The following is a 24694-nucleotide window of genomic DNA, read 5'->3' on the forward strand; positions in this document are numbered from 1 at the left end:
CGACCAAAAAAAAAAGATACTAACTTATCCTACATATTAAATAATTTCATTTTAAGCTTGTCAAATGACGGTAAGAGTGATGAGAAATTGAGAATTGCAGCAATTTTTTTTATTTGATTTTTTATAAATAATAAGATAAGTTAAACAATCCATTTATACAATTCAATTGACCCACACAATTGCAGTATGGTTTTAATTTTCAATAAAGCCGTCAAAGAAAATGAAAACTTCTTTGCTCCATAATTGCGTGCAGCCCTGTTTTGTTTAAGTCAAGATAAATCGCCATGGTCATCAAATCAAATTTATTAACATTTAATTATTTTCACAAATCATGCACCACCCATAGAAAACAGTGTACATTTTGAATTTCAACTCTTTATCCTAAAATCCTATCTGTCCTTCTTGCTGCCCACAAAATATATACATCTGTCTATATATATACGTATCGTCAAAGAAGCCCCTAGCTAGATACCTGTTTTTTGTTATCATTCATATCAAGTTTCCCCTGCACATGTAAATATCATTCATTCATTCCTCTTTTTTTTTTTTTTTTTCCCTCCCCTCCAATTAAGTTGGAACCCTCAATCCAAATGGAAGTTAACCCGTTTAGAAGTTTCACGTTGACTAGAGATAATTATAACAAGTCTACAAACTCTCATCTTGAACATGCTCTACACATTCCCTTTCTCGGTCCTTCTTCCCCAGGAAGGGACAGTGGCAATAGATTAAAGGGTACACTTGTGATAATTATTGGTTCCATTATATTCCTAATGTTAATAGTTGCAACACTGATTATAAACCAAAGCTATGATGAGCCCTTTGCGAAGCAGCAGATCAATCTCATCATGCCTAGAGGGGTTGCTGAGGGAGTTTCAGCCAAATCAAACACATTTCTTTCCCAGCAAGGTTCATATAATTGGACAAATGCCATGTTATCTTGGCAAAGAACAGCTTTTCATTTTCAACCTGAAAGGAATTGGATGAACGGTAAGCATAACTAAATTTTTGAAACCAAGAAATGTGTCTATTAATTTAAGTTCTTAATTATGTATGTGTTCAACTGCTTTTCACTAAGAAAAACTCAATTCTCGTCTTTTTTTTTTTACTATGAAAGAAGCTAATTAACAATATTGTCTTGTTTTCCTATTGGGGTTGCTGTTGGCCTGTTATTGTTTGGTTAATTCTGCTTCAGATCCTAATGGTACGTACGTCACTACTTCTTTTCAATACCACTTAATTGTTTCCTTTTCAAGATATTGCTTGCTTTGTATTGGTTTCCTCCTTATATATTTTGGTAAACTAAGAGAAGTTACATTAATATACTGTTTTCCACCAATAGACTTTTTGCCACGTTTTTAGTAAAATTTATGATAATGGATAGTTAAAATATCATATATCTATATGTTAGGACATGATTATTAATTGGAGACTTATCTTTATCGGGTAGGATCTTAGACGATAGAGATGTGTTAAGAAGTTTAACATTGATAAAATGTACTATGTTTAAGATAATTTTTATAGTTTATTGAGAAAACAATATTACATCTAAATTAGCTTTTGAATAGAGTTAAGTCTACCAAATTTTAATATTTATTATATTTTTATCTTATTCAATTTCTTCGTGGGTTGTTCACACAATCACACCATGTGAAATTATAAAAATTTCAACATAGAATTTAATATAAAAATACCCTACAAGTAAGGAGTTAAATTTGTTATTAATGAATTTCAGTTGCTTTCGTTAATAAAACTCAATTTGATAACGTCACAAAAAACTGTGATGGTCATCATTTTATTCACTGCTTCTCTGTTTCCATAAATTTCTCAAACTTCGAATCCATCTTGATTGAAAAGCTTAATTGGTCAATTTGTGGTGGCAAGAGGAAAGCGCTTAATTGTTCAATTTGTTTGTACTTTTTTTTTTCGCAGTTTTTATTTTTAAGATTAAAAATATGAAATCTGAATTTTTAAGAGAGTGTTTGAAGTTTTGGTGACAAAATATTATTTCGAGGCTCCTGATACACGTTGTTGACTTTTTACCTGCTGCCTGCGAGTGAGATTCATGCCCAATATGCTGTTTTCGTGCTGGGCCTGGATCCAATCAAGCCATCAAGTAGGGGTGTACAAAGGACGGGTTGGGACGGGTTTTAGTTAACCCTAACCCGGCCCTAAATATTGATCGGGTCAATTCTTAGACCCTAACCCGTCCCTAGACCCGAAGAAACCCGACAATATGCGGGTCCAATTTAGGACGGGTCTATGTAGGACGGGACCGGTTTGACCCGAGGGACAATAAATCTAAGACTATTTAATACTAATTATAAAATTTAAAGACAATAACATACTAAAAGGGTTACAAGTGAGAACTATTTTTTAGAAGAAAGAGCTTGAAATGATCCAATTCTTGCATAGTCTATGTCATAATCTATTGCACTTGAGAGGTTTACATTTTATTTGATCTATATGCACGTGTCACTCATTTTGTTTGATCTCTCTTCACTTGTCTCACATGTGCATTACATAATTTTCTCTTGTTAAAGCATGAAAGTGTTCATCTTTTAACCAACGTTTATTTAATTAGTAAGATAGATGTTAAAAAATTTCATATCATCCACATGGTAAGATAAACTTGAGAATCATCTATCATATTTTAACCATTATAACAAATTAAAATTTTATAAAATATATATGTGGGACGGGCCGGGTGGCCCGAATGTCAACCCAAACCCGACCCGACCCGAAGCCAAATAACTCAATGATCAACCCTAACCCGACATCTTTTAATGATCGGGCCGGGTTGAACCCGGCCCGAAAGGCTTGGGCCGGGACGGGTTGGCGGGTTGGGCCGGGTCTTGTACACCCCTACCATCAAGTATCCAAGTTTTTATATGAAAAGTCAACATATATATGATTACATATTTATATATTAATGATAACATATTTGATTCATTGAGATATATATTTATTTATCATGAGGAATGCATGATTTTTTTTAGGGTTAAAAACTATAACCGTCCCTGAACTTTGAGCGAGTTTTGAAAACCGTCCCTCGCCGGAAAATTATCTGAAAACCATCCTCAGACTATTAAAAATAATTTGAACCCATTCCTCCGGCCACCATAGGTCCGGCCAACGTGCTTACGTGTGGGCTGAGATCCTACGTGTACTTCCACGTCAATTAATGAGTACCAGGTGGAAGCTTATGTATGCCACGTCAATAAATAAATACATATAACTTTTTTTTATTTCAAATAGATTATTACTGATTAAAAAATTAATCTCACAATCTCAATCACCAACACAATCACACAATCCTTATCTTCTGCATCATCCAGATTCACCAACACCAGCCAACACGTCCACCATTCTCTGCATCATCATCTCCAATCCTTTGCAAAGGAAAAGCCCACAATCACCACCATCCTCTACATCATCACCAACACCAGCCACAAACTCCACCACCCCCTCCATAAAAAACCATCTCCAAGTCCTCTTCTTTCATCTTCCAAAGCCAAAACCCAGAAACACAAGTTGTTTCTGATGCAGGAAGGTTCGATCTGGCCGTTTATCGGTTTATCGTCCAAAGAAGAGAAGAAGTATGTTTCGTTGCAGATCTGGGGTTGCAGAAATGGGTTTCATTGCAAATCTGACCGCTTGAACGTTAACCCATTTGAATCCTATTGGGTTTCTTTGAAGATTTGGGGCCGTTTATGCGTTTGAACCATCCAAGATCTCATAGATAAGGAACCACCTCTGATCGGAGCCACCCGTTTCACGATCTGGGTTCTGGGTTTTGGGGGTCGGGGTTGCGGTGAGTGGGGTTGCGGGTTGGGGCTTCTTGGTTCTCTGATCGGAGCCACCCGTTTCACGATCCAGAGGAATGTATTTTGGTTTTTTCGATTCAAATCAAAGCTGTGAACTTTCCTTTTCTTCTGGGTTTGTTCTTAGTTTTTTTCTCTTCTTCTTCTTCCTGTGAAGTTAGCTTTTTTGCTTGATTATCATTGGAAAGAATTGATTATGAGCTTTGATTTAAATATACATGTAACCTGCTTTCATATACATAAGAAATAGAACTGAAAGTGTTTTAGAAAGAATTCAATGTTTCTGGGCTATTTGTTAATTACTAGTTTTAGGGTTAGTGTGGTTGTTAGGGTTAATTTGGGGATTTAAGGTAAAATTAGGATATTAGGGTTAATTACTTAATTCAGTTAATTAGAGATTTTTTATTTTTTATTTTAAAAAAATACACATAGGACTCATTAATTGATGTGGAAGTACACGTAGGATCTCAGCCCACACGTAAGCACGCTGGCCGGACCTGTGGTGGCCGGAGGGATGGGTTCAAATTATTTTTAATAGTCTGAGGATGGTTTTCAGATAATTTTCCGGCGAGGGACGGTTTTCAAAACTCGCTCAAAGTTCAGGAACGGTTATAGTTTTTAACCCTTTTTTTAAAAAAATTGTTAGTCTACTGGTGAGCAAATTTTACCCTAATAAGGGTGAAAACATGCTATCGAACTCCAGAAAAATTATTTACTAAAGAAAATAATTGTAGTTTCATAAATGGGTGAGAGCATCTTTAAAATACGAAAAATGAAAAATAAAAATAATGACAAGTCTATTAATGTTCGATATTGATTAGAGATATGACTAAGATCATTCTTATATATGGAAAGACAATTCTCAAGTCCAACCAAATTTTTAGAGTAGAGTTATATAAGCTTATCTCATTTATAACATACTCTTTGATTTTATGGTGAGGTATAAGATATTACAAAAACATTAGAAGAATAAGATGTTGTATATTGTTGCAGGTCCATTGTTTCACATGGGATGGTACCATCTATTTTACCAATACAATCCTGATTCAGCTGTGTGGGGAAACATAACATGGGCTCATGCTGTATCCAGGGATTTGATCCAATGGCTCTACCTTCCCATTGCCTTGTTTCCAGATAGCTGGTTTGACATCAATGGTGTATGGTCAGGATCCGCCACCCTTTTGCCAGATGGCAAAATCATGATGCTCTACACAGGAGACACTAATCAACACGTGCAGGTGCAAAATCTCGCGTACCCCGCCAACCTATCTGATCCCCTCCTCCTTGATTGGGTCAAACATGCGGGTAACCCAATTTTAGCACCTCCACTGGGCATTGGTTCAAAGGATTTTCGTGACCCAACAACTGCATGGATCGGGCCAGATGAGAAATGGAGGGTCATTGTTGGGTCAAAGGTCAACAGAACAGGCCTTTCATTGGTTTATAAAACCAAAGATTTCACCCATTTTGAGCTCAATGACCACTATTTGCATCAAGTTCCGGGTACAGGTATGTGGGAGTGTGTGGACTTTTACCCAGTTTCGATAAACAAGCTGAATGGTTTGGACACATCGGTGAATGGTCCAGGAGTGAAGCATGTGTTAAAGGCTAGTTTGGATGACACTAAGGAGGATTATTTTTCACTTGGAACTTATTTCATTGAAAATGATACATGGGTGCCCGATACCCCGAATGCGGATGTGGGTATCGGGTTGAAGTTGGATTATGGGAGATACTATGCTTCAAAGACATTTTATGACCAACACAAACAGAGAAGGATCCTTTGGGGATGGATTAATGAATCAGATAGTGAAACCGCTGACTTAAAAAAGGGTTGGGCGTCTCTTCAGGTATAGTATAATTTTTGTATTCTTTCTCCAACATATCACCACTAACTTTGGAATAATAAGAATAATTTAATAACTATATACACATAATTTGAAACAAAGTGGGTTAGTGTAGTCGTTAAACACTTTGTCTCTTAGGTAAGTGGTTAATGATTCGATTCTCAAACTCCTGTAAATGAAAAACAATCTTATTAACCAGACCCTATCGCTTAGTGCACTGATAGCGCGGCGAGTGATTAGTCTTACGACTAACGACTATGAGGTACATTGGTTAAAAACATATATTTAGATAATGCGAGAAGTTTTACACAACTATACAATAAAATTTACAAATTTGTCACGTTATATATACATGGGTTAAATATGTTTTTGATCACTACAAACTCGCGAATTACGGATTTTGGTCATTTGGAAAAGAATTATTTGAAATAAGTCCTAAATTTTCGAGAATACACGTTTGAGTCCCTAGAAAGATGAACACCAAGGAGCAAGTAATTTTGAAGGATATTTTTTTAGTAATGATCAGTCATCTAAATTGTACTTTCAATCATTGAATTTTGGTTTTAGTTTCTTCCAACTTGTGTATTCCCAGAAACCAAGATGTATTTGAAAGAAAGTTTTTAGTGACTGAAATCAATAATTCTTGATTTGGTAGTTAAAGCTAAATGAATTGATCATATGAATCAATGTAACATATACTTGATATGAATTCTCACTAGTTTTTGTTTTTTGTTTTTGAGATCAGACAATTCCAAGAACAGTGGTGTTTGACCAGAAGACTGGAACTAATTTGCTTCAGTGGCCAGTGGAAGAAGTTGAGAGTTTAAGACTAAGCAATGCTATATTTGAAGGAATTGTTGTTAAACCTGGCTCAGTTGTGCCATTGGACATAGGCCCAGCAACACAGGTTTGTCTCTAGCCAATACTAAGTTTCACATAGTGTCATAAGTTGTAATTAAGAGCATATTTAGATTCACATTTAATCATCCTAAAATCATTTATCCTCCAATAAAAGGTACTCTTAGTAGTGCTTTGGGGTTGGAATTTTTTCTAAATTTCTTTCTCAAAATTTTCAGTTGGACATATTTGCTGAATTTGAAATCGAATTGCTGGCATCCGAAGGGGTTGAAAAGGATGTAGGATGCGGAGGAGGAGCTCATGAGAGAAGTGCATTGGGACCATTTGGCATTCTGGCTATTGCAGATGACCAACTTTCTGAACTCACACCAATTTATTTCCGCCTTTCTAGCACTGCCATTGGAACTTCAACCACTTTCTTCTGTGTTGATGAGACTAGGTACCATATTTTCATTTTAGAAGATCTTAATTTCATAAAATTAATTTTAGTTAAAAGTAAGTCTGAAGTGAATCTTTTCTTAAAAGTATGTTTGCAACGAATTTTAATGAAAATTTAATGAAAATTTTAACCATAGTGTTACTTATTGGATAATGTAGGTCATCAAAAGCTCCTGATGTATCAAAGCTTGTTCATGGAAGCAAAGTTCCAGTCCTCAGTGATGAAAGATTATCAATGAGGATATTGGTAATTGTGAAATTTCTTTGTTCGTGTTAATATATGTGAGTTATTGGGACAATTAATCAAATTTCCAATGTGATATGCAGGTGGACCATTCAATCATTGAGAGCTTTGGGCAAGGAGGGAGAACTGTTATCTCATCTAGAGTTTATCCAACAGAGGCAATATATGGAGCTGCAAGATTATTTCTCTTCAACAATGCAACAGGCATAAACATCAAGGTCTCGCTCACAGTTTGGCAATTGAACTCTGCTTTTATACGCCCCTTTCCCTTTGATCAGAGTCAATGAAAGCTGATGTATAAAAAAAAAGCGAAAATCTTGTCGCAACAATCATGCATAAAGCTGATGTATGTTTTGGCTTGATGTAAATATTTGAACATTTGAAATTATTTCATATCTTTGAAGCAAAATTCTCTATCAATCATAGTGTTTCACTAAACTCATGATTGCACAGTAGGAATTGGAGAGTTTTCACCCATTTCCACAGTGCATGTGTGCTTCACGAGCAGGAGATCTAGTTGTTTCTGTTAATGCAAACCAAGTGTAATGCTATCATCTAGACAATAAACCACATTGTTGGATTTTGGATTCTAGAGCAACTGATCATAAATTCTCTTCTTTATACTGGGCAGTTTTGGCTGTCAAGCTCCCTTGTGGTAGTTCACTAGCAACTCAAATTGTTGGCAGTGTTTAGATCACAGATACTTCGTAGTTAACTAATGTCCGATATTTCCCTAGTTTCACTTTTAATCTTATTTCCATTTCCAAGTTCACACAATTAGTTTACTGACGAATTAGGACCATGACAATTTGCTAGTGGGGTTAATAAGTAAATTAGATTTATGATAGAACTGTTTGTTAGCTTGAGTTAGTTTTAGTTTTTCTCATTAGGGTGACACACTATAAAATTGGAATTCACATTTTTTTAACCTAAGACACATCCTAATTTTCTATTTATCTCTCACTTCGTGTGACGTTACATTACATGCAGTATTTCCCTTCTCTATAGTTTCTTCCTATTTTTCTCCTCATGTTTCATGTACATACACCTCATGATGTCCTTTCCAGCAAGTTTCTCTACGGCCACTCTACACCATCATTTTAACCGTTGATTATAAATTATAATAATCAATGGCTAATATTGATCTCAATAAAAAAAAACTTGTCAAATAAAATAGTTGATTGTGATTTGTATGTTGCTGAAGCTGGAGAGGCAGCAGAGTATCTAAATCCGCCTACCAATCTTTTTCCATAACATTGTAATCAGTTCAGTGATCAATCATGAACAAAGTTTTACCCTCTCAAATTCAGTTTCTCCCTGTTGGATCAGAATTCTCATGCAAGAACATTCAGATTTGGATAATTTGTCCTCATATGAAATGATTCCTCGTTGTAGTTGAGTGCGGAGTGCACCATAACCAATCTGATCATGGAAAGAGATACCAGCCTATCAGGGGAATGCTTATTGGATTGAGCTCAAATCATAGCCGTTTTATGCTTCACATTCTTCAACTTTATTAGATTCCTGGTTTGATTCCAACACTGTTCAGCACAAGTTAACGTGCATTAGGGAAAACCCTGTTGACCATTAATGTTAATCTAACCTATGAAACATGGAAAAAGCAGTCACTCCTAAGTGCACAACAGAGTAATATACTATATAGCATATATTATTTTGCCCCTTTGATGCACGATAGAGAAAATGCACATTTTTCCACCAATGATCCTGAGAATAAAGCCTGGCCATAAATATTTTAGTGAAAATGAACCATATTCTAAGGCTGAAATGACCAAATCAACTTTAGTATCACATGCTTTGATGCGACTGATTATGAAATTCATTGGAACCCAAACACTATGAAGTGATGAATATATGAAAAGAGTAAACAAAACTTAGTGAGGTGTAAAGTTGGCTGCTAATCAATTAGTTAATATTAACCTTACTATAGTGGTGATTCCTTCAGGGGCAGGGAAAAATGTTAATTATGATAATGGGTCATATATAAGGCCTTCAATATCCCAGAAACTGAAGCATTAATTGTTAGAGGAACTCTGAAAACAGGGTACTTACTCTGTAATTTGCTGCAGCAACCTCGAAGCTAGTTCAAACTAGTGGGAGGTTGTGTGCATCGTAGCGCACACAACACGAAATCGAAATCGAAATCATCATCACCACATTGATCAATCAATATTCATTCGATCATCAAGAATGGCTCGTGGAAAGGTTCAGCTGAGGCGAATTGAGAACCCGGTGCATAGGCAAGTTACCTTCTGCAAGCGGCGAGCAGGGCTTCTGAAGAAGGCTAAGGAGCTTTCTGTGCTGTGTGATGCTGAAATTGGCCTTGTCATTTTCTCCGCGCAAGGAAAGCTCTATGAACTCACCACCAAAGGGTCTCTTTCGCTTTCTTTTTCTCTCACAGACATATCATCAAACAGCTAACATGCATGTATATCAGTCTCTAATTTCATTCATGCACATATCATCAAACAATTAACATGCATGAATCACTATCTAACTTTTCACTTGCATTTGTTGTTCTGTTTTGTTTCATGTAAATTTGAAAGAACTATGCAAGGGCTCATAGAGAGGTACATGAATTACACACGAGAGGCTGAACCTGAAGCAGTCACTCAAGCGCGTCCTCTGGTATGAGACCACTCTTATTAGTGTGCAATTGCAAATATGATAATGGACCAATAGAAAAAATACAAGAAAAATGGAATAATTGTCCTTGTCATTATTATATTATCCTAAAGAATGAGTGGAATTTGATGCTTGAATTGGTGCATTATCTTCAACATATCATGGAAATGAATAATCAATTAATCACTGTTTGTTTTGTTCTCTCCCTGCTTTATTTTGACACGTATAAGGCATGTCTATATGAGATAAAGTATACCCTGTTTAGTAACAGCTAGCAATAGCATGTGTCTCCTTGATTAAATCTAAGTTGACCAAGCGTGTGAATGGGGCCTTGTGTTGTAGGGAGAGCATCCAACAGTAGGGTTCAATAACATTTTAATGGTTGGTTAATTTTACGCTGAATGTTATTATTGCTCTAAAATATATGCTACTGACTTTATCCCGTATTCACTATCTAGGATGCTAAAGAGGAAACCAATGTGCTAAAACAAGAAATCGACAAATTGCAAAAGGGTATCAGGTACCTAATATCAAATATTTTCTTACCATATTATTTATCTCTCAAAAAAATATTATAATGTTATATATATAATGTTATGAACCGGCCTTAGGCAATGCCATTTTCTCGAGATAGTTATATATACATAACTGATAAATTTATACCTAATTAGGTATTTGTTTGGAGGAGGATTGGGGACAATGAAAATGGATGAATTACACGTGCTGGAAAAGAATCTTGAAACTTGGATTTATCATGTTCGCTCCATGAAGGTACCGATAAACACTTTTAAGGCATATTAACATTATATTTTATGTTGGATATGAAGGAGTAGCTAATGTACATATAATGAACTACAGATGAACATCATGTTACAAGAAATTCAAGCTTTGAGAGATAAGGTTAGCAGAGACTAATTATGAAATTTATATTCTTGTGTTAGATTTTTTTTTAATTATATTGTTGTATATCCTTGTCAATGAGCTTATAGATTTTTGTTGGTACAAGAACGGAAGTTATAAAGAATTTAACTCCTTAGTAACCCCTAAACTGAACAAGCATTAGGCACAAGAACTCATATGATCTCACAATTATTATGACATGTTTAGAAACATAATCCAGTTCAATCTCCATTTTTTCAATTGTAAAATTGAAACTAATGTAAATTCTAGTGTGATCAATCCATGAAAAACATTAAGCATGGAAGTAGTCTCTCAATTAAGAAATAGAAACTTGAATTGATCAGAAGAATGAGAATTAAGCTACATGAAATTTGATTTGAAATTCATCTTTCCATAATAAAAAGAATCTAGCTACACATGATTGAAGCAAATGAAACATAAAAACTAAGAGAGGAAGCCAAGAACAAACATTGAAAAAGCTGATAGCTCCTGAATTTCTCAAAATAGAGATTGTCAATTTTCCCTATATAAGAAAGAGAGAGAGAGGGAACAAATAGAGATAACTGCACTTCTTAGCTTCCAAAACAAGTTTATGGACTCAAGTTTTGTTCATTCGCACCCAAATCTCAATTTAGAGCTAATTCATCAAAAAAATTGTATTCCCACTCACTCTTGCACGTGGCGCTCTGGTGGTCATCTTCTGATAGTACTGTAACATGGACACACTTGATGTAGCATAGACACTCACTCTCTTGATAACAAAACATTTCTTGTTAACGTCAAATATCACAATTCTTAAAGTTTAATCACCAAATTTCTTATTGCTGAGACTCTAATTCACTTAAAGTCTTATCTAATTCCCTCAGATGGGAAGTAAAATTATCAGAGGGATTGTCTTAATGACTATTCAAAGGTGACTAATTTATTTTTATCATATCATCAACATAAATCATATATGCAACAAAACCATTTTTGGCATACAAGTATTCTTAGAATAATGTTGTGACATGAATGAATCATACTTTTTTTTAAAGCAAAAGAGATTTATTGAAATTCATTAGAAACATGAATCAAACTTCTTTTACCACTATTTTGGCTTGCTTTGAACCATGCCCGTTTGTTCTTGAGTTAACACACTAAGTTTTCTTTATGAAGTAAACCAAGCTCACTTTGATACCATTGTTGCAAAATGCTAGAACAAAGTTCTCATTCTATTGATAGTAATTTCTTTTTGGTTTTTCAAAAAAAAAAATGATCTTTCTATGTGACTAAAGTGATCTTAACAAATAAAAAAAAATTAGTGACGAAGAAATTACATTACATCCATATTTTAACATGAAAATTTCTTTCAACTTGAAGGTAAAAAAATACTAGATTGTAGAACTGGAGTATTGTTTATATTTAATGTTTTACTGAATCAACATTTTACCTTCTGGATTGAAGGAGGGAACACTTAAGGCGGCAAATAAATATCTTCATGACATGGTAATAGCACATTATGTTTACGTTCATTAAGTAAACCTTTTCTATTTACACATTTTTGAGAAAAATTATTTTAATCACAACCTTTTTTATTTTACAGGTTGTGGAGAATACTTCAGTTACTAACTTTGATCCATTTGCTACTGATCCTTTATACCCACTAATTATACAAGATGGGGGTTTTCAGTTCTAGGAGAATTAACATTTTATATCTTCTAATAAGGGGGGAAATGACAATTATGTTGGATTGTAAAATATTAAATATGATACGAAGTATGATCTATGTCCTACAAATAATTTGTGTGGTTTGGAATAAGGTGTGACATTAATGTATGATTCCAATACTTTTTGGAATAAATTTGAAATTTTAAAGTAATAAATGCTTGGTTTGATGCTAGTACTATTTTTTTCCATGCTGCCACTTATAGTAATTTAAAATGTTTTGCACTTTTGCTTGAGAAATGATTTAGGATTCTATGTGTGTAGTACATCGGATGTTACTTGTCGGCTGCAAAGTAGCACATCAGATGTTATTTTTTTTTTTTTTGAACGAAACATCAATTAGATTAAATCATAGCCGGCATAGAAGCCAAAATATCCGCCTGAAGAAGGCCATACAAACCCGGGGGACCTTCCTCTATCCAAACAACATCTGAGAGGGTAGAGGCGTTCCGGGCCATAAAATCAGCACAAGTGTTTCCCTGCCTACGAATAAAAGATAAAGCAACATAATCAAACAAATTCAACAGACCCTTACAATCTTGAACAACAGAAAATAAAAGAGACCTTCCAACACCCTTATTCCAAGCATGGAATAACTGTAAGCTATCCGTCTCAAACTGGACACGCCTGAAGCCTAACTCTGAAGATAAAAGCATGGCCCAACGGAGACAAAGGGCCTCCGCCTCAGTCGAAGAAGCTGCTACCGTGGGATATGAAGAAGCTGCGGCCAAAATTTCACCTTGCTCATCTCTAGCCACCAAACCCAACCCAGCAAACATGTCATCACCAAGAGAAGCATCCACATTTACCTTGACTATATCAGCTGCTGGCCGTGTCCAAGTCCCTATGCCCGTCCGCTCTTGGGGCGCGTCGACCCGTGCTATCGCCGCTGGAACACCTAACGCGGCAACCCGATCCAACACCGTTTGGCAATCCGCCCGCCGTTCCTCGAAAAGCCATCTATTCCGCGCCTCCCATAAACAATACAACACAGTCTGTACCTGAGAAATTACCCAGCTATCACGCTCCCTAAGCACAGCTCTCATGAAGTCCATAATCTCCATTCCAGCTCCCACATGAACCCCAAGATGCACAAACCAACATCCACGAGCAAGCGGACACTGCAGGAACAAGTGGCTGGCACTCTCCTCCTCATGACCACACACCGGGCAACTGGGATCAACATCCAAGGACCTCCTCCTGAGGCTTGCACGCGTGGGAACAGCATCCACGCAAATCCGCCAAACCACCTCCTTCACCCGCGGGATAGAGCTCGATTTCCAGAATTTTCTCCAAAGGCCCACATCCAAACCAGCAGAGGATGAGCTTGAAGAAGATGGGGATGCCTGACTTGCTGAACTCTGAAGGAAATCATAGCCAGAACTCACCGTGTAGAGCCCATCAGAAGTGTGCTCCCAAAACAGCAAATCTTCACCTGGATGAAGAGGTAAAGGGACCGCCAAAATATTCTTTGCAGTAGCAGGACAGAAAGTCCATTCAATCAACTCTTTGTTCCAAACACTAGCCCCAGGTTGGATAAGGTGAGCAACCGTCTCAAGCTTAAGCTCTTCCACCACATCATGCCTAAAGTTAATGGGCGAGCCATGAGGAAGCCAACGATCCTCCCAAATTCGGACATTCAAACCATTACCTATGCGCCATGAAGTCCCTCTCTGAACCAAATCAGATGTTTTCAAGATGCTTGTCCAGGCATAACTCGGACGATAGCCTTTTCTGGCTTCAATCATGTTGCCCCTCGGAAAATAAATTGCCTTGAATACCCTACTAAGGAGGGAATCTGGATGGTTATGGATTCGCCACCAATTTTTCGCCACGAGGGCTAGGTTGAAAGATTTAAAATCCCGGAATCCAAGACCACCATTCAACTTCGGCTGGCAAAAAGTACTCCACTTAACCCAATGCATACCTCTTCGGGTCACATCTCCACCCCAATAAAAACGTGAAATCATACCTTCAATCTCATTACATAAACCATCTGGTAAAATGAAACAGGACATAACATATGACGGTATTGCCTGTGCCACAGCTTTGATCAACACCTCTCTACCTGCCCTAGAGAGTGTACGCTCTTTCCATCCTTTGAGTTTCTTCCATACTCGTTCCTTAACGAACCGGAAAATTTGGTTTTTAGACTTCCCAATGATAGTAGGGAGCCCCAAGTACTTGTCATAGCTTTCTACTGCCTTTACTCCCAAAAGCTGTTGAAGCTCATAATAACAGTTCTCTGGCACATTTCGGCTAACTGAAAGCATGGACTTGTCCAAATTAATCACTTGCCCAGAAGCACGCTCATAGGTTGCAAGAATGTTTTTTATACACTGTGCTTCCTCAAGAGATGCCCGGGAAAATAGTACACTGTCATCTGCAAACAAAAGATGTGAGATGACAGGAGCAGAACGAGCAATTTTAATACCATGTAAAGCAGACTCAGACATAGCACGTTGAATAAGGGCTGAAAAAGCTTCACCACATAAAATGAAAAGATAAGGGGAGAGAGGATCTCCTTGTCGCAAACCTCGGTGAGGTGCGAAAGTTGGTTGCGGGTTACCATTAACCATAATAGAAAAATTCACAGTAGTAACACATGTCATTATAAGCTCAACCCATTGCAATGGAAACCCCATATGGGTGAGAATACCTTTTAAGAAGGGCCACTCCACTCGGTCATATGCCTTAGACATGTCAAGCTTAAGAGCCATCATGCCTTGCCTTCCTGTTACTCGCTTCTTCATGTAATGGAAGCATTCAAACGCAAGTAAAGCATTATCTGTAATTAACCGACCCGGAACAAAAGCACTTTGGGCCTCTGAAATTAAATCATGCAAAATCAGCTTAAGCCTATTAGCAATGGTCTTAGTTATCAACTTAAATAATACGTTGCAAAGGCTAATTGGTCTAAATTGGTTCGCGTGGACTGAGTTTTTAACCTTTGGGATTAGAACAAGCAAAGTTTGATTAATCATACCTGGAGAGGCCTCGCCCCGGAGAACCTGAAGACAAAAATCTGTCACATCATCACCAACAATATTCCAAAACTTATGATAAAACAGAGCTGGAAAACCATCTAAACCTGGCGCCTTTGTGGGATGCATCTGGAAGAGGGCCTCCTCAACCTCATCGCGAGTAAAAGGTGTAGAGAGGATTCTCCTATGAGCCTCAGTGACCCAACCCCCAACCAATGTGGCTACTTCGTCAGCCCCGGAGGGATTTGATGAAGTGAAGATATCCTCAAAGTATTTCTGAAGAACCCGTGCAATGTCCACATTCTTCTCAAATGATCTACCCTGATCATCTTTAATTTCCTCTATCAAATTCCTCTTTCGCCTCTGGGTAGCTTTTGTATGGAAAAATCTTGTATTTCTATCCCCATGTTTGAGCCAGTTCGCCCTTGACCTTTGGCCCCAGAAGATCTCTTCCTGCTTGAGTAGGTCATCCAAGTTCCGCTCAACTTGTTTGGCCTCTGTGATCACTGAATCTGTTTGCACACCCCCTTGAAGGCGTTGGAGACGCTTCGTTGAGTCTGCAATTTTCTTTGGTAGATCCCCATACTTTTCACTCCCCCATGATTTCAAGTGTTGCCCAACCGCATCAATCTTCCCTAGAAGAGAGGTGTGTGGTCTACTCCATCCTTCCGCTACAATCTCTGCACATTCATTCCCACTCTCTAACCAAAGCTCTTCAAACCGAAACATCCTTGTTCTATGGCGTCTTATCTCCATCCTACGAGTGCCACAATGAAACACAATAGGACTATGGTCCGATTGGTGCCGAATCAAATGGGACACCCGAGTAAAAGGCCACAGCTCCTCCCAAGCTCTATTAATCAGCACATAGTCAAGTCGTTCTTCCACTCTACCAACCCCGGTTCGATTATTCACCCAAGTGAAAGGATTCCCTGAGGCGTCCACCCTAGATAGCCCACAATCAGCACAAGCTTGGTTTGCCACTTGCATCCGACCTAAGTCAGGTGGGTCACCCCCAAGCTTGTCCGACGGGGAAAGAATATCATTAAAATCACCAATACACAACCAAGGAACCACATCTACCGGTCTCACCCGGCGAATCATGTGCCAAGTCCTCCATTTATTCTGTGCCTCTGGGAAACCATACACCGCATACACCTGCATAGAAATAGCTGGATGGTCCTGATGGACCAGATTAAATAAAATATGATTAAGTGAAGCATTTATAACGGTTACCTCAACTTCTTCTCGCCACAGTAAGCAAAGACCCCCAGCTCTTGTCTTCCCTCGTCCCGCACACTGTACCGGGAAAATATTACCTAAACCACCAACACCACGCTGTCGAAGCATTTCTGAAGTGTAAAGTTTTGTTTCCATAAGAAAACAAATGTCGGGAGCTTCTGAGTGGATGAGCTGACGAAGAGCCCGTACTGCCTCCAGGTTCCCAAGCCCGCGGCAGTTCCACGATAAAATCCTCATTGAGGTGGGCGGGGCTGCTCCGCAGCCGCCGCCAATCCCAATCCATCATCAGAGTTAATCTTCTTCAAGGGTGGGGAGATCCCCGTGAAACCTGTCCCAAATGCGGAAGAAGTCACATTTGTTCTTTTCCTATTATTCATCAAGTGTTGTTTTCCATCATTGTCCTTGCCAATTTTAACACCTTGCTGCCGCCCATGTTTATTGCCATATACCTTATTAATGTCAAAATCAAATCACATCAGATGTTATTACTTATTAAAGAATGAGATAGTAGCAATTTTGTTTATAAAATTAATGCAACGCAGTTCACATCAATCCAAAAAAAAACATTTTACGTTTGAAACAGAACTAAACATTCTTAATTAGTGTCTCTAGCTACTGCTTCTGTCTTCTATATATCAATTTAACCTTTCAAAAAAAAAAATATTTATACACACATACATACACAGCATGCGTTGCTATGTTTTTGAGTGATGCATATATGGTGGGGCCCAATATAATTAAATTACGTTTGTGTGTGTAGATAGTGGAACGGCGAACATACATAATAGCACTCACATGGACATGTTTCAGGGACAGCAGCGAGTGTAGTGAATGAATGAATGATGTTTTATCATTTCTTCCATTATTATTTTTTTGATTAAAAAATAATTAGGGTGAGGGTTGGAGATAAGTAATTAGTCAGGAAAAACTGTTGGGTTCAAATAACACTTACACAAAATTTATATTTACTTCACCTCAATTAGACTGAGAGTTTCCAGCTTGCGACCGACCTGTACAAGACCCCATCAATTTTCATCATCTACTAAACCCATTCCATTATAAATAACATGGGTAATGATATATACACACCTCATTTTGTATACACTTCATTTTCACCTATTTTTATTTATATCTCTCTCATCTTATTATCTATCATATCTTATACTTTCTCTCTCTTACTTTTTCTTTTCTTCCTATCTCTCATCTTCCACCTCTTTCCACCTCGTTGAAGAGGTGTGAACATAACTTTACTCTAAATAACATATACTCTACTACTAGTAAAATTATATATTGTAAAAAGTGATGGTTCATCCATTAATTCTTACGGCATGCATCATCCGCATGCTGTTGTGTTGCTGTTGAAAAGCATGCACATGCTTTCTCCGTGTCACAAAATGCTCACACAAAGCTTAGTCAGATACTAATTAATTAATTAATAGGTCTGACTTTGAACTTTGTTTTATAACTACTATACCTTGGAATTCACAACTTAATCACTGCCTCCATTTTGATTCATCTTTCTTTGCCGCCACCTGGAACATGGTTCATGAGTGTGTGTGTCGTCTGGGAACATTATTGCTTAAACCAGAAGAACACCAAGCTTGAATTCACTAGTGATCGATCGAGTGTGTATATATTTAAGTAATGGATAAAGACTAACGTACAGTTCATAACTCTGCAATTTGCATTAGTTTTCTTCTCTTGTAGTATATATACTAGTGTAGCTTGCTATATGACTATATCATGCAATCATGCATGCTCTAAATTAAACCCCCTTGCTCCAGTAGACTAGTTCGATCGATCCTATTAGTTGTTCTTCATGATCTTTCAAGCTGGATATATAGCTTTATTAATTATATTTTCCATTCATGTTCTTGCCTTTGCCTTCCAAGCTTATTCTGTTTATCAGTTTAAAAGTTATTCAATTTTTCATTTCTTTTTTTTCTGGTGAGCATTACACCACCTTACTCTTTTGTTTGTTCACATTCTATTTCCTCCAAAACTCCCATTATCACACAACTTCAATTCACTTTTGTTGTGAAGGGTCCATCTTTAGTTTGAAGCTCCTTGTTAGGTATTGTAATGCAATTCATTGCGTCATTTATTTTTTCTATACAACTATACAAATTCAATTGTGGTTAGTTATTTTGTTGGTTTATCTAGCCAAGATACACACACACACATATATATATATTTGACATTTCAATAACAGTTTATTTGCATTTACATATAGAAGGCTTTGAAGTCACGCATATGATAAGGAACTTTGTGATCTCCCCTATCATGGCCTATAATCATTTGATTTCATAAGGTGGCGCCACATGGAATCACTAAAGAGCTAGCTAGCTTCTTGCATTAAACCTCAATTTCAAGTTTAGCCTAGGCTTATACATAGGCCATCTTTTGCTTGCCTTGTAAATCAAATATATTTCATTGCGAGACTTGGCAGTCAAGACTAATAGGGAGGGGTACCACTCGTTTGCTTGAGTAAGTGTATACTGTTTTCTTTTTTCTTTTTTGTTGCTAGCTTCATCATCAAATATTATCACACAAGCTAGCCATATGTATCAACACCAGGCCCGGCGTGTGGGGTAAAAAATCAACATTGTAGATTTGAGAATAAGGTCCCTAATTAAACCTTTGTCTTAGTATATAAGCTTGATGGTCCACCACGAATCATTATAGATACATTCAATCTTTGTTTCCACGGAAAGGTTGCCTGATCGCTATAACATCGATCTACATGGCTGCTTGAAGTCGAAGAACAAGATTTTGGAGCTAATTCAGTAATCAAGTGTCTATCAAAGATAAGATTATCCATTTTCATCTCCTAGCTATTTTTTTATCAGAAATAATTTAAAACAATAAACCATGTTAAATCAATGAACCTGCATGTTTTACGACTTTTTTTTGTAAGCAAAATATATATATATATATATATATATATATATATATATATTGAATAAGAGCAGTAGGGGTGCTCTAACCCAAAGTAATACAAAGAAAAAGAAAGCAAAGACTAAAGAAACAGGACACTGGCAACACAACAGAACCGGGCTACAAAGAAACATATATAGCCACTATATATCCATACATTTCTACTTTCCTATTTTCAATTCTAACCTGCATATTTTACGACTAACATTTAACACATGTTATTTATAATATACTTATTATGTGCTAAAATCAATTTGCAGAAAAAATAATTTTAACTTGTAAACTATGTTTTTCTTGATCCACATTACACAAAAACTTTGAATACAGTATCAAGAAAAAGCAAGTGCAAAAAATGATAATATTTTTTGGTATACAAACGAGAAATTATCAAATGTCAACGTTTAGCCTTTTCCTTTTTTTTATACGTTAATTGGAAAATTAATTAATTAGAAGAAGATGAAACGTTAGTGGAGAGGATAGTCCCGAGGAAATTTAGCAAGCCAAACAAAACATAAACTCAACAAAGCAAACTTCTTGGTCATAAAATCCGTAATCATATAGCGTTTCCTACGAACTCAGATCATAAATTAATTAATAAAACAATGTATATATTGAGAAATATACATTCAGAATTAAGAAATGAAAATGAACGAGAACAATTTATTCTCTATAACCATATATTTCATTTAACAGTAACATGCATACATAAGATATCGACCACCAGGTCAATCCAATAAAAACAGCGGATGTGGCTGTTAGACCGTGGCAGCTCATATAGTGCATCGATCATCATGCATATCGAACAATGCAACTTCTAATTACCCTGCAAAGGCTTCCATCACGCATAGTGGGAAGCTCCTCTTAATAGTTAATTTTTTTACTCATTAATTACGTTTATATATGTACATGAATTTAAACAATACTTGCATCAATAAATGTTTTAGCTAATGAAGTACCCTCTATAATTAGTATGTACCAACATGCAAACAGCTTATTAAGTGGCCACCACTATTTCCATGCTGCATTTTCAGGCACCATGTCTTGTTTGTCCAAATGTGTGAACTGCAGGGCGCCATTGTTATTATCTGTGGAATGGAACATGTTGGCTGGTGCAGTGTTTGATGAGTAGCTATTATTATTGTCTTTGGAATTGGATGCAGCATGATCATCTTGACTAAGTTGTGAAGCAACAAACTTGTCAAGCACTCTCCAATCAGTAACTTGTTCTTCAATGTTATTGGTATTATTATTGTTGTTGCCATACATCATTGCCTGAAAGTTTTGCTGATGACCAGTTTGTAGTTGAACTTGTTCTTCTTGTAGTAGAGTAGTTGCATGGCTACCACCAAAGGGTTCCATGGTGGAAGAAGATTGAAGCTGTATTTTAGGGCTCTCTAGAAATGGAAGCTGGAGAAAGTGTTCTCGAGGCAATTGGTAGGGAAATTCTAGCTCTTTCTTGCAAGGGTTATTATTATATGGTAGCTGCTGGTAGACCAAATTCATATTGGATTGAGAGGTTTGTTTTGGTGAGTCCAAATCTGGCATGAAAGAGACTTGGTCATCATACCAACAAGGGGAGTCATGTTCACTCACTCTACGCATGCTTGTTGCTGCAACTCTCTTCTTGAATACTCTACACACAACCCATCCTTCTTCCTGCACCTTCAACCATACAACATTGTAAATATAACATGCAAGGGTCCATGTGAGGGACAAATCAAATGTTAATTGGTAGTGGTCATATTCATGGGTGGAACGATGTTTAACATGATAAAAACTATATTGCAATAAAAACAAAAAGTTTTCTCTAAGACTTTAAGTGTTGGTAGTAATACATAGAACAACATCCAACCACGTAGGCTATATTTGAATTTGATAACACTTACTTCAAAAATAAAAAATAAATGAATGAAACTCTTATAATCAATTGAAAATAATAGTATATTGATTTTGCACTTAACTAATATCAAAACAAAATCAAACACAGGTGTATGCGTCACCAACAAATTCTGAATATGATTTAAAAAAAAAATTCTGAATATAACTCAAACTAATAAGATTTTCAATTTCTATTTTAGTTTTATGTTTTTTAAAACAATTTTCAAAAGATAAAAACAATTTGAATGAGATCAATATTTTTACGACATTAAAAATTAAATCTGTAACTTGAAAACTATATAAGCACAAATAAAAACATCTCCCAGATGTTTTGAGATTTTAGTTTTAAAAACTGAATAAAAACAGTTTTTGAAAACATATTATGACAAACAAGTTTCATTTTTTATTTTCAGTTTATAAAAATAGAAAACAATTTTTAAAAACTGCAAAGAAACAAACATAAATCTTAAGAAGGATATAGTTTTTTTTATAAATAAAACTTAATTATATGGTGTTTGAGAATTAATTAATCTTGCCTGTGGTGTGGCATTTTCATCAGTTTCAAGGCGATACTCGTGCATGATCCAATCAGACTTTTGTCCATTGGGAGCTCGACCTTTATAAAAGACTAAGGTCTTCCTCATCCCAATTAGGTCATGCTTTGAGTAGATTGCTTTGTCTCTTCCAGTAGCTTTCCAAAATCCTGCAGCTGTTGCCCTATTTGTGCGTGTTCCAGTTGGATACTTCTTGTCTTTGTGGCTAAAGAAGTACCAATCACTTTGCTCTTCTCTTCCTATTCTGCAAATCTCTGCTTTCAATCAAAAAAATAAATAAAAGGTTAAAAACATATCTTAATTTCACAATTAAAATATATCCTATGTTTGAGTCGTTGAATCAACCTCATGCAAAAATGCAAGGTAAAACTGTCTACATTAAATTCACAATATGGATTTGGCCTCCCTGAACCTACTCGCACATAGCCGTAGCGGTTTTATTTTTTTACTTTATGAAATTAGTAAAACATACCTTGAAGATCCCATGGCTCAATTTTGTAAAGGTCAACATCCTTGATGACATCAAGGTCAATCTTCCTTGAAGCAACTTTCTTCCTGAGGTAGTAGTCAACAAGTTCTTCATCCGTGGGATGGAACCTGAAACCTGGGGGGACATGAGAAAATGCATTCATACTCTCCCTTTCTTTTTTAAGTGATCTCCTGCAATTTAACATATATAGATCAAATCATTTAGATTAGAAAAAGGTGAAAATTATGAAGAAAAAACAAAATTTGCTAGGCAATGTTGTTTCATTGAAATGGAGAAAAACATGATCGAGCATGATGATGATGCATATGGAATGGTTACATAGTCAACACACATGTGATAATCGACATGCACGATGAATACATGCTAGTGGTACTAGATGAACATACAAGTGATGGCCACTCATTGTGATTGCCACTAATACATGACCCATGCTTCTAAAAGATAAAGTTCATGAACCTTCTTATTATGTCTAACACTACATACAAACTTATGCAATTAAAACTCCTTTCTTTGAGTACATTAAGGATTGCTATCGTTTAAGATCTGCAGAGTGAAAAGTTTCCATACCTCTTTCTTAATACAAAGATATTGCACTGAAGGATAATTAAGAAGAAAGGAGAAAAGAAAAAATAAACGATCTGAATGAATGTTTGAAAATTCTTTTAACAATTGATTATAAAGTTATTTAGATTTCAGAGCTGATTCTCGTAAAAGAAAAACTAATCCAAACATGTTATGTATATACAAAAGATCTCAGAGAGCTAGGAAGTGTAAGAGAGCTCACAGCAGTGTAGGCCAACGAGATCTGTGTGAGGTGGTGCAGTCACAGATCTTTTCCTCCAAAAATGAGTTGGTGTTTAATCAAACTGAGATGATGATGAAAGTGGTATTCAATTTTCTCAACTTCACTCCAAATATACAGAGGAAGCTCCTAAATCAGACAAAGATTTTCATGGACAATAGAAAGTACTATATAAAAAGGCTCACAAACCAAAAACTCATCGGGAATATAGAACCCTTCAATTTTTTTGTTGTCTACTTTTTGTGCTCTCAGAACCTGGGGTTTACTTATGAAATCAGATCCCGAGGAAAACATAAAACGAAGGAGAAAGCAGAAGCAAGTAGGGTTAAATAAGAAAAAGAAATAAAACCCTATTGTATTTTTTTTTTCTGTTGAGCTGAATTGGTGGTAAAGATTTTTGAGAGAGGGATAGTAAAAGGTGGCGGAAAAATGGCAGAGGTGGAGGCAAGGAAATGGTTTGTCTCTACTGCCACCTCTACCAGCAACTGATAGAGATTGATCTCTCAAAATTAAGGGTTTCTTTTTCTGTCTCTATGCAAACTTCACATATAAAAGCCAGAGAGAGAGAGAGAGAGAGGAACAAACAGCACAGACCAATCAGCAATCTTAAAGGGATGCATAGGACACTAAAAATAGTAAACAAGTTTCAAAGGTTCATCTGAGGTGACGTAATAGAACCGCCAGCTTCCTTTTCACAAAAAAGCTACCCCTACATAGATGAGGCAAGGTGGTGGCCCATTTGGCAAGGAAAAAAAATAATATACATCGGCATAGTGTAAACACCCAACACACATCTAGAATGATTGAATGAGAAAAGAAAGTAAGATAGAGAAATAATGAATCAATAACATTTGGTGTACACCATTTTAATTTCGTGTTAACACCTAAAGTGAGAGAGGAAGAGAATAGAGATAAGTGATAGATGCGATATTTGATGTAATGCAATAAGAAAAAGAGATAGAAAGAAAAAGTGGTGTTTGTGAGTGTAGGTATTGTTTTGCGGTCCACTAATCAGAACTGATAATGAATGTGATATATGATGATTGTTACAGGAATAGAAAGATAGACAGAAACTAAAAATGAGGTGTTTGTGGTGTGTCTACAGCTAAATATCATTATTTTGTCCCCACCTTCATTCTTAGTCCCTACCATTTCCACCATCTTCAATTCATGAACTGTGATTAAAATGTAATGATGATCTTGGAAGTGACACTGGATCTCGTGGATGTTTGTCCTGATAGGCAAATCTTGAAAAGCTTGCTAATGGCTTCTCTTCTTGTCCCTTTCTTATTAGTTCTGCATTAGTGATGGTTGTTCAGCTTATAATAAGGATAATGATACAAATTATACAA

At 36.4% G+C, this 24694-nt stretch overlaps 3 protein-coding genes across 5 annotated transcripts; 2 read left to right on the top strand and 1 right to left on the bottom strand.

The window, feature by feature from the left end:
* Positions 1-439: 439 nt before the first annotated feature.
* Positions 440-7628, top strand: LOC130747959 (beta-fructofuranosidase, soluble isoenzyme I-like). 2 transcript variants are annotated; one of them, XM_057601026.1, is made up of 6 exons: positions 440-987; positions 4815-5671; positions 6414-6575; positions 6745-6965; positions 7124-7211; positions 7292-7628. In XM_057601026.1, exons 1-6 carry the CDS (start codon positions 591-593, stop codon positions 7493-7495), a joined length of 1929 nt encoding a protein of 642 aa, XP_057457009.1. In that variant the 5' UTR covers positions 440-590; the 3' UTR covers positions 7496-7628. The 2 variants fall into 2 exon arrangements, with proteins under 2 accessions (XP_057457009.1, XP_057457011.1); XM_057601028.1 differs by lacking the exon at positions 440-987 and adding an exon at positions 3204-3936.
* A 1599-nt stretch (positions 7629-9227) lies between these two features.
* Positions 9228-12630, top strand: LOC130747960 (agamous-like MADS-box protein AGL12). The gene is made up of 7 exons (XM_057601029.1): positions 9228-9598; positions 9773-9854; positions 10310-10371; positions 10523-10622; positions 10710-10751; positions 12195-12236; positions 12334-12630. The coding sequence occupies exons 1-7, from the start codon at positions 9417-9419 to the stop codon at positions 12424-12426; spliced, it is 603 nt and encodes a 200-aa protein (XP_057457012.1). The 5' UTR covers positions 9228-9416; the 3' UTR covers positions 12427-12630.
* Positions 12631-20483: 7853 nt separating this feature from the next.
* Positions 20484-24008, bottom strand: LOC130747961 (NAC domain-containing protein 7-like). Of its 2 annotated transcripts, none has more exons than XM_057601030.1 (4): positions 23325-24008; positions 22523-22710; positions 22033-22304; positions 20484-21280 (listed from the first exon to the last, which is right to left on the bottom strand). In XM_057601030.1, the coding sequence occupies exons 2-4, from the start codon at positions 22680-22682 to the stop codon at positions 20627-20629; spliced, it is 1086 nt and encodes a 361-aa protein (XP_057457013.1). In that variant the 5' UTR covers positions 22683-22710; positions 23325-24008; the 3' UTR covers positions 20484-20626. The 2 variants fall into 2 exon arrangements, with proteins under 2 accessions (XP_057457013.1, XP_057457014.1); XM_057601031.1 differs by having other exon boundaries at positions 20484-21274; positions 23325-24003.
* Between the last annotated feature and the right edge of the window lie 686 nt (positions 24009-24694).

The sequence above is a fragment of the Lotus japonicus genome, chromosome 3, assembly GCF_012489685.1.
Source record: "Lotus japonicus ecotype B-129 chromosome 3, LjGifu_v1.2".
NCBI lineage: Eukaryota > Viridiplantae > Streptophyta > Magnoliopsida > Fabales > Fabaceae > Lotus > Lotus japonicus.

Excerpts from the sequence above, each read along its gene's own strand:
- LOC130747961 (XM_057601030.1), bottom strand. The coding sequence starts at position 22,682 with ATGAATGCATTTTCTCATGTCCCCCCAGGTTTCAGGTTCCATCCCACG. Across the intron at positions 22,305-22,522 it reads TGAGCCATGGGATCTTCAAG|AGATTTGCAGAATAGGAAGA; the intron begins GTATGTTTTACT and ends GATTGAAAGCAG. Across the intron at positions 21,281-22,032 it reads ATGAAAATGCCACACCACAG|GTGCAGGAAGAAGGATGGGT; the intron begins GCAAGATTAATT and ends GTATGGTTGAAG.
- LOC130747959 (XM_057601026.1), top strand. The coding sequence starts at position 591 with ATGGAAGTTAACCCGTTTAGAAGTTTCACGTTGACTAGAGATAATTAT. Across the intron at positions 6,576-6,744 it reads ACATAGGCCCAGCAACACAG|TTGGACATATTTGCTGAATT; the intron begins GTTTGTCTCTAG and ends CAAAATTTTCAG. Across the intron at positions 6,966-7,123 it reads TTCTGTGTTGATGAGACTAG|GTCATCAAAAGCTCCTGATG; the intron begins GTACCATATTTT and ends TGGATAATGTAG.
- LOC130747960 (XM_057601029.1), top strand. The coding sequence starts at position 9,417 with ATGGCTCGTGGAAAGGTTCAGCTGAGGCGAATTGAGAACCCGGTGCAT. Across the intron at positions 10,752-12,194 it reads TTCAAGCTTTGAGAGATAAG|GAGGGAACACTTAAGGCGGC; the intron begins GTTAGCAGAGAC and ends TCTGGATTGAAG. Across the intron at positions 12,237-12,333 it reads ATAAATATCTTCATGACATG|GTTGTGGAGAATACTTCAGT; the intron begins GTAATAGCACAT and ends TTTATTTTACAG.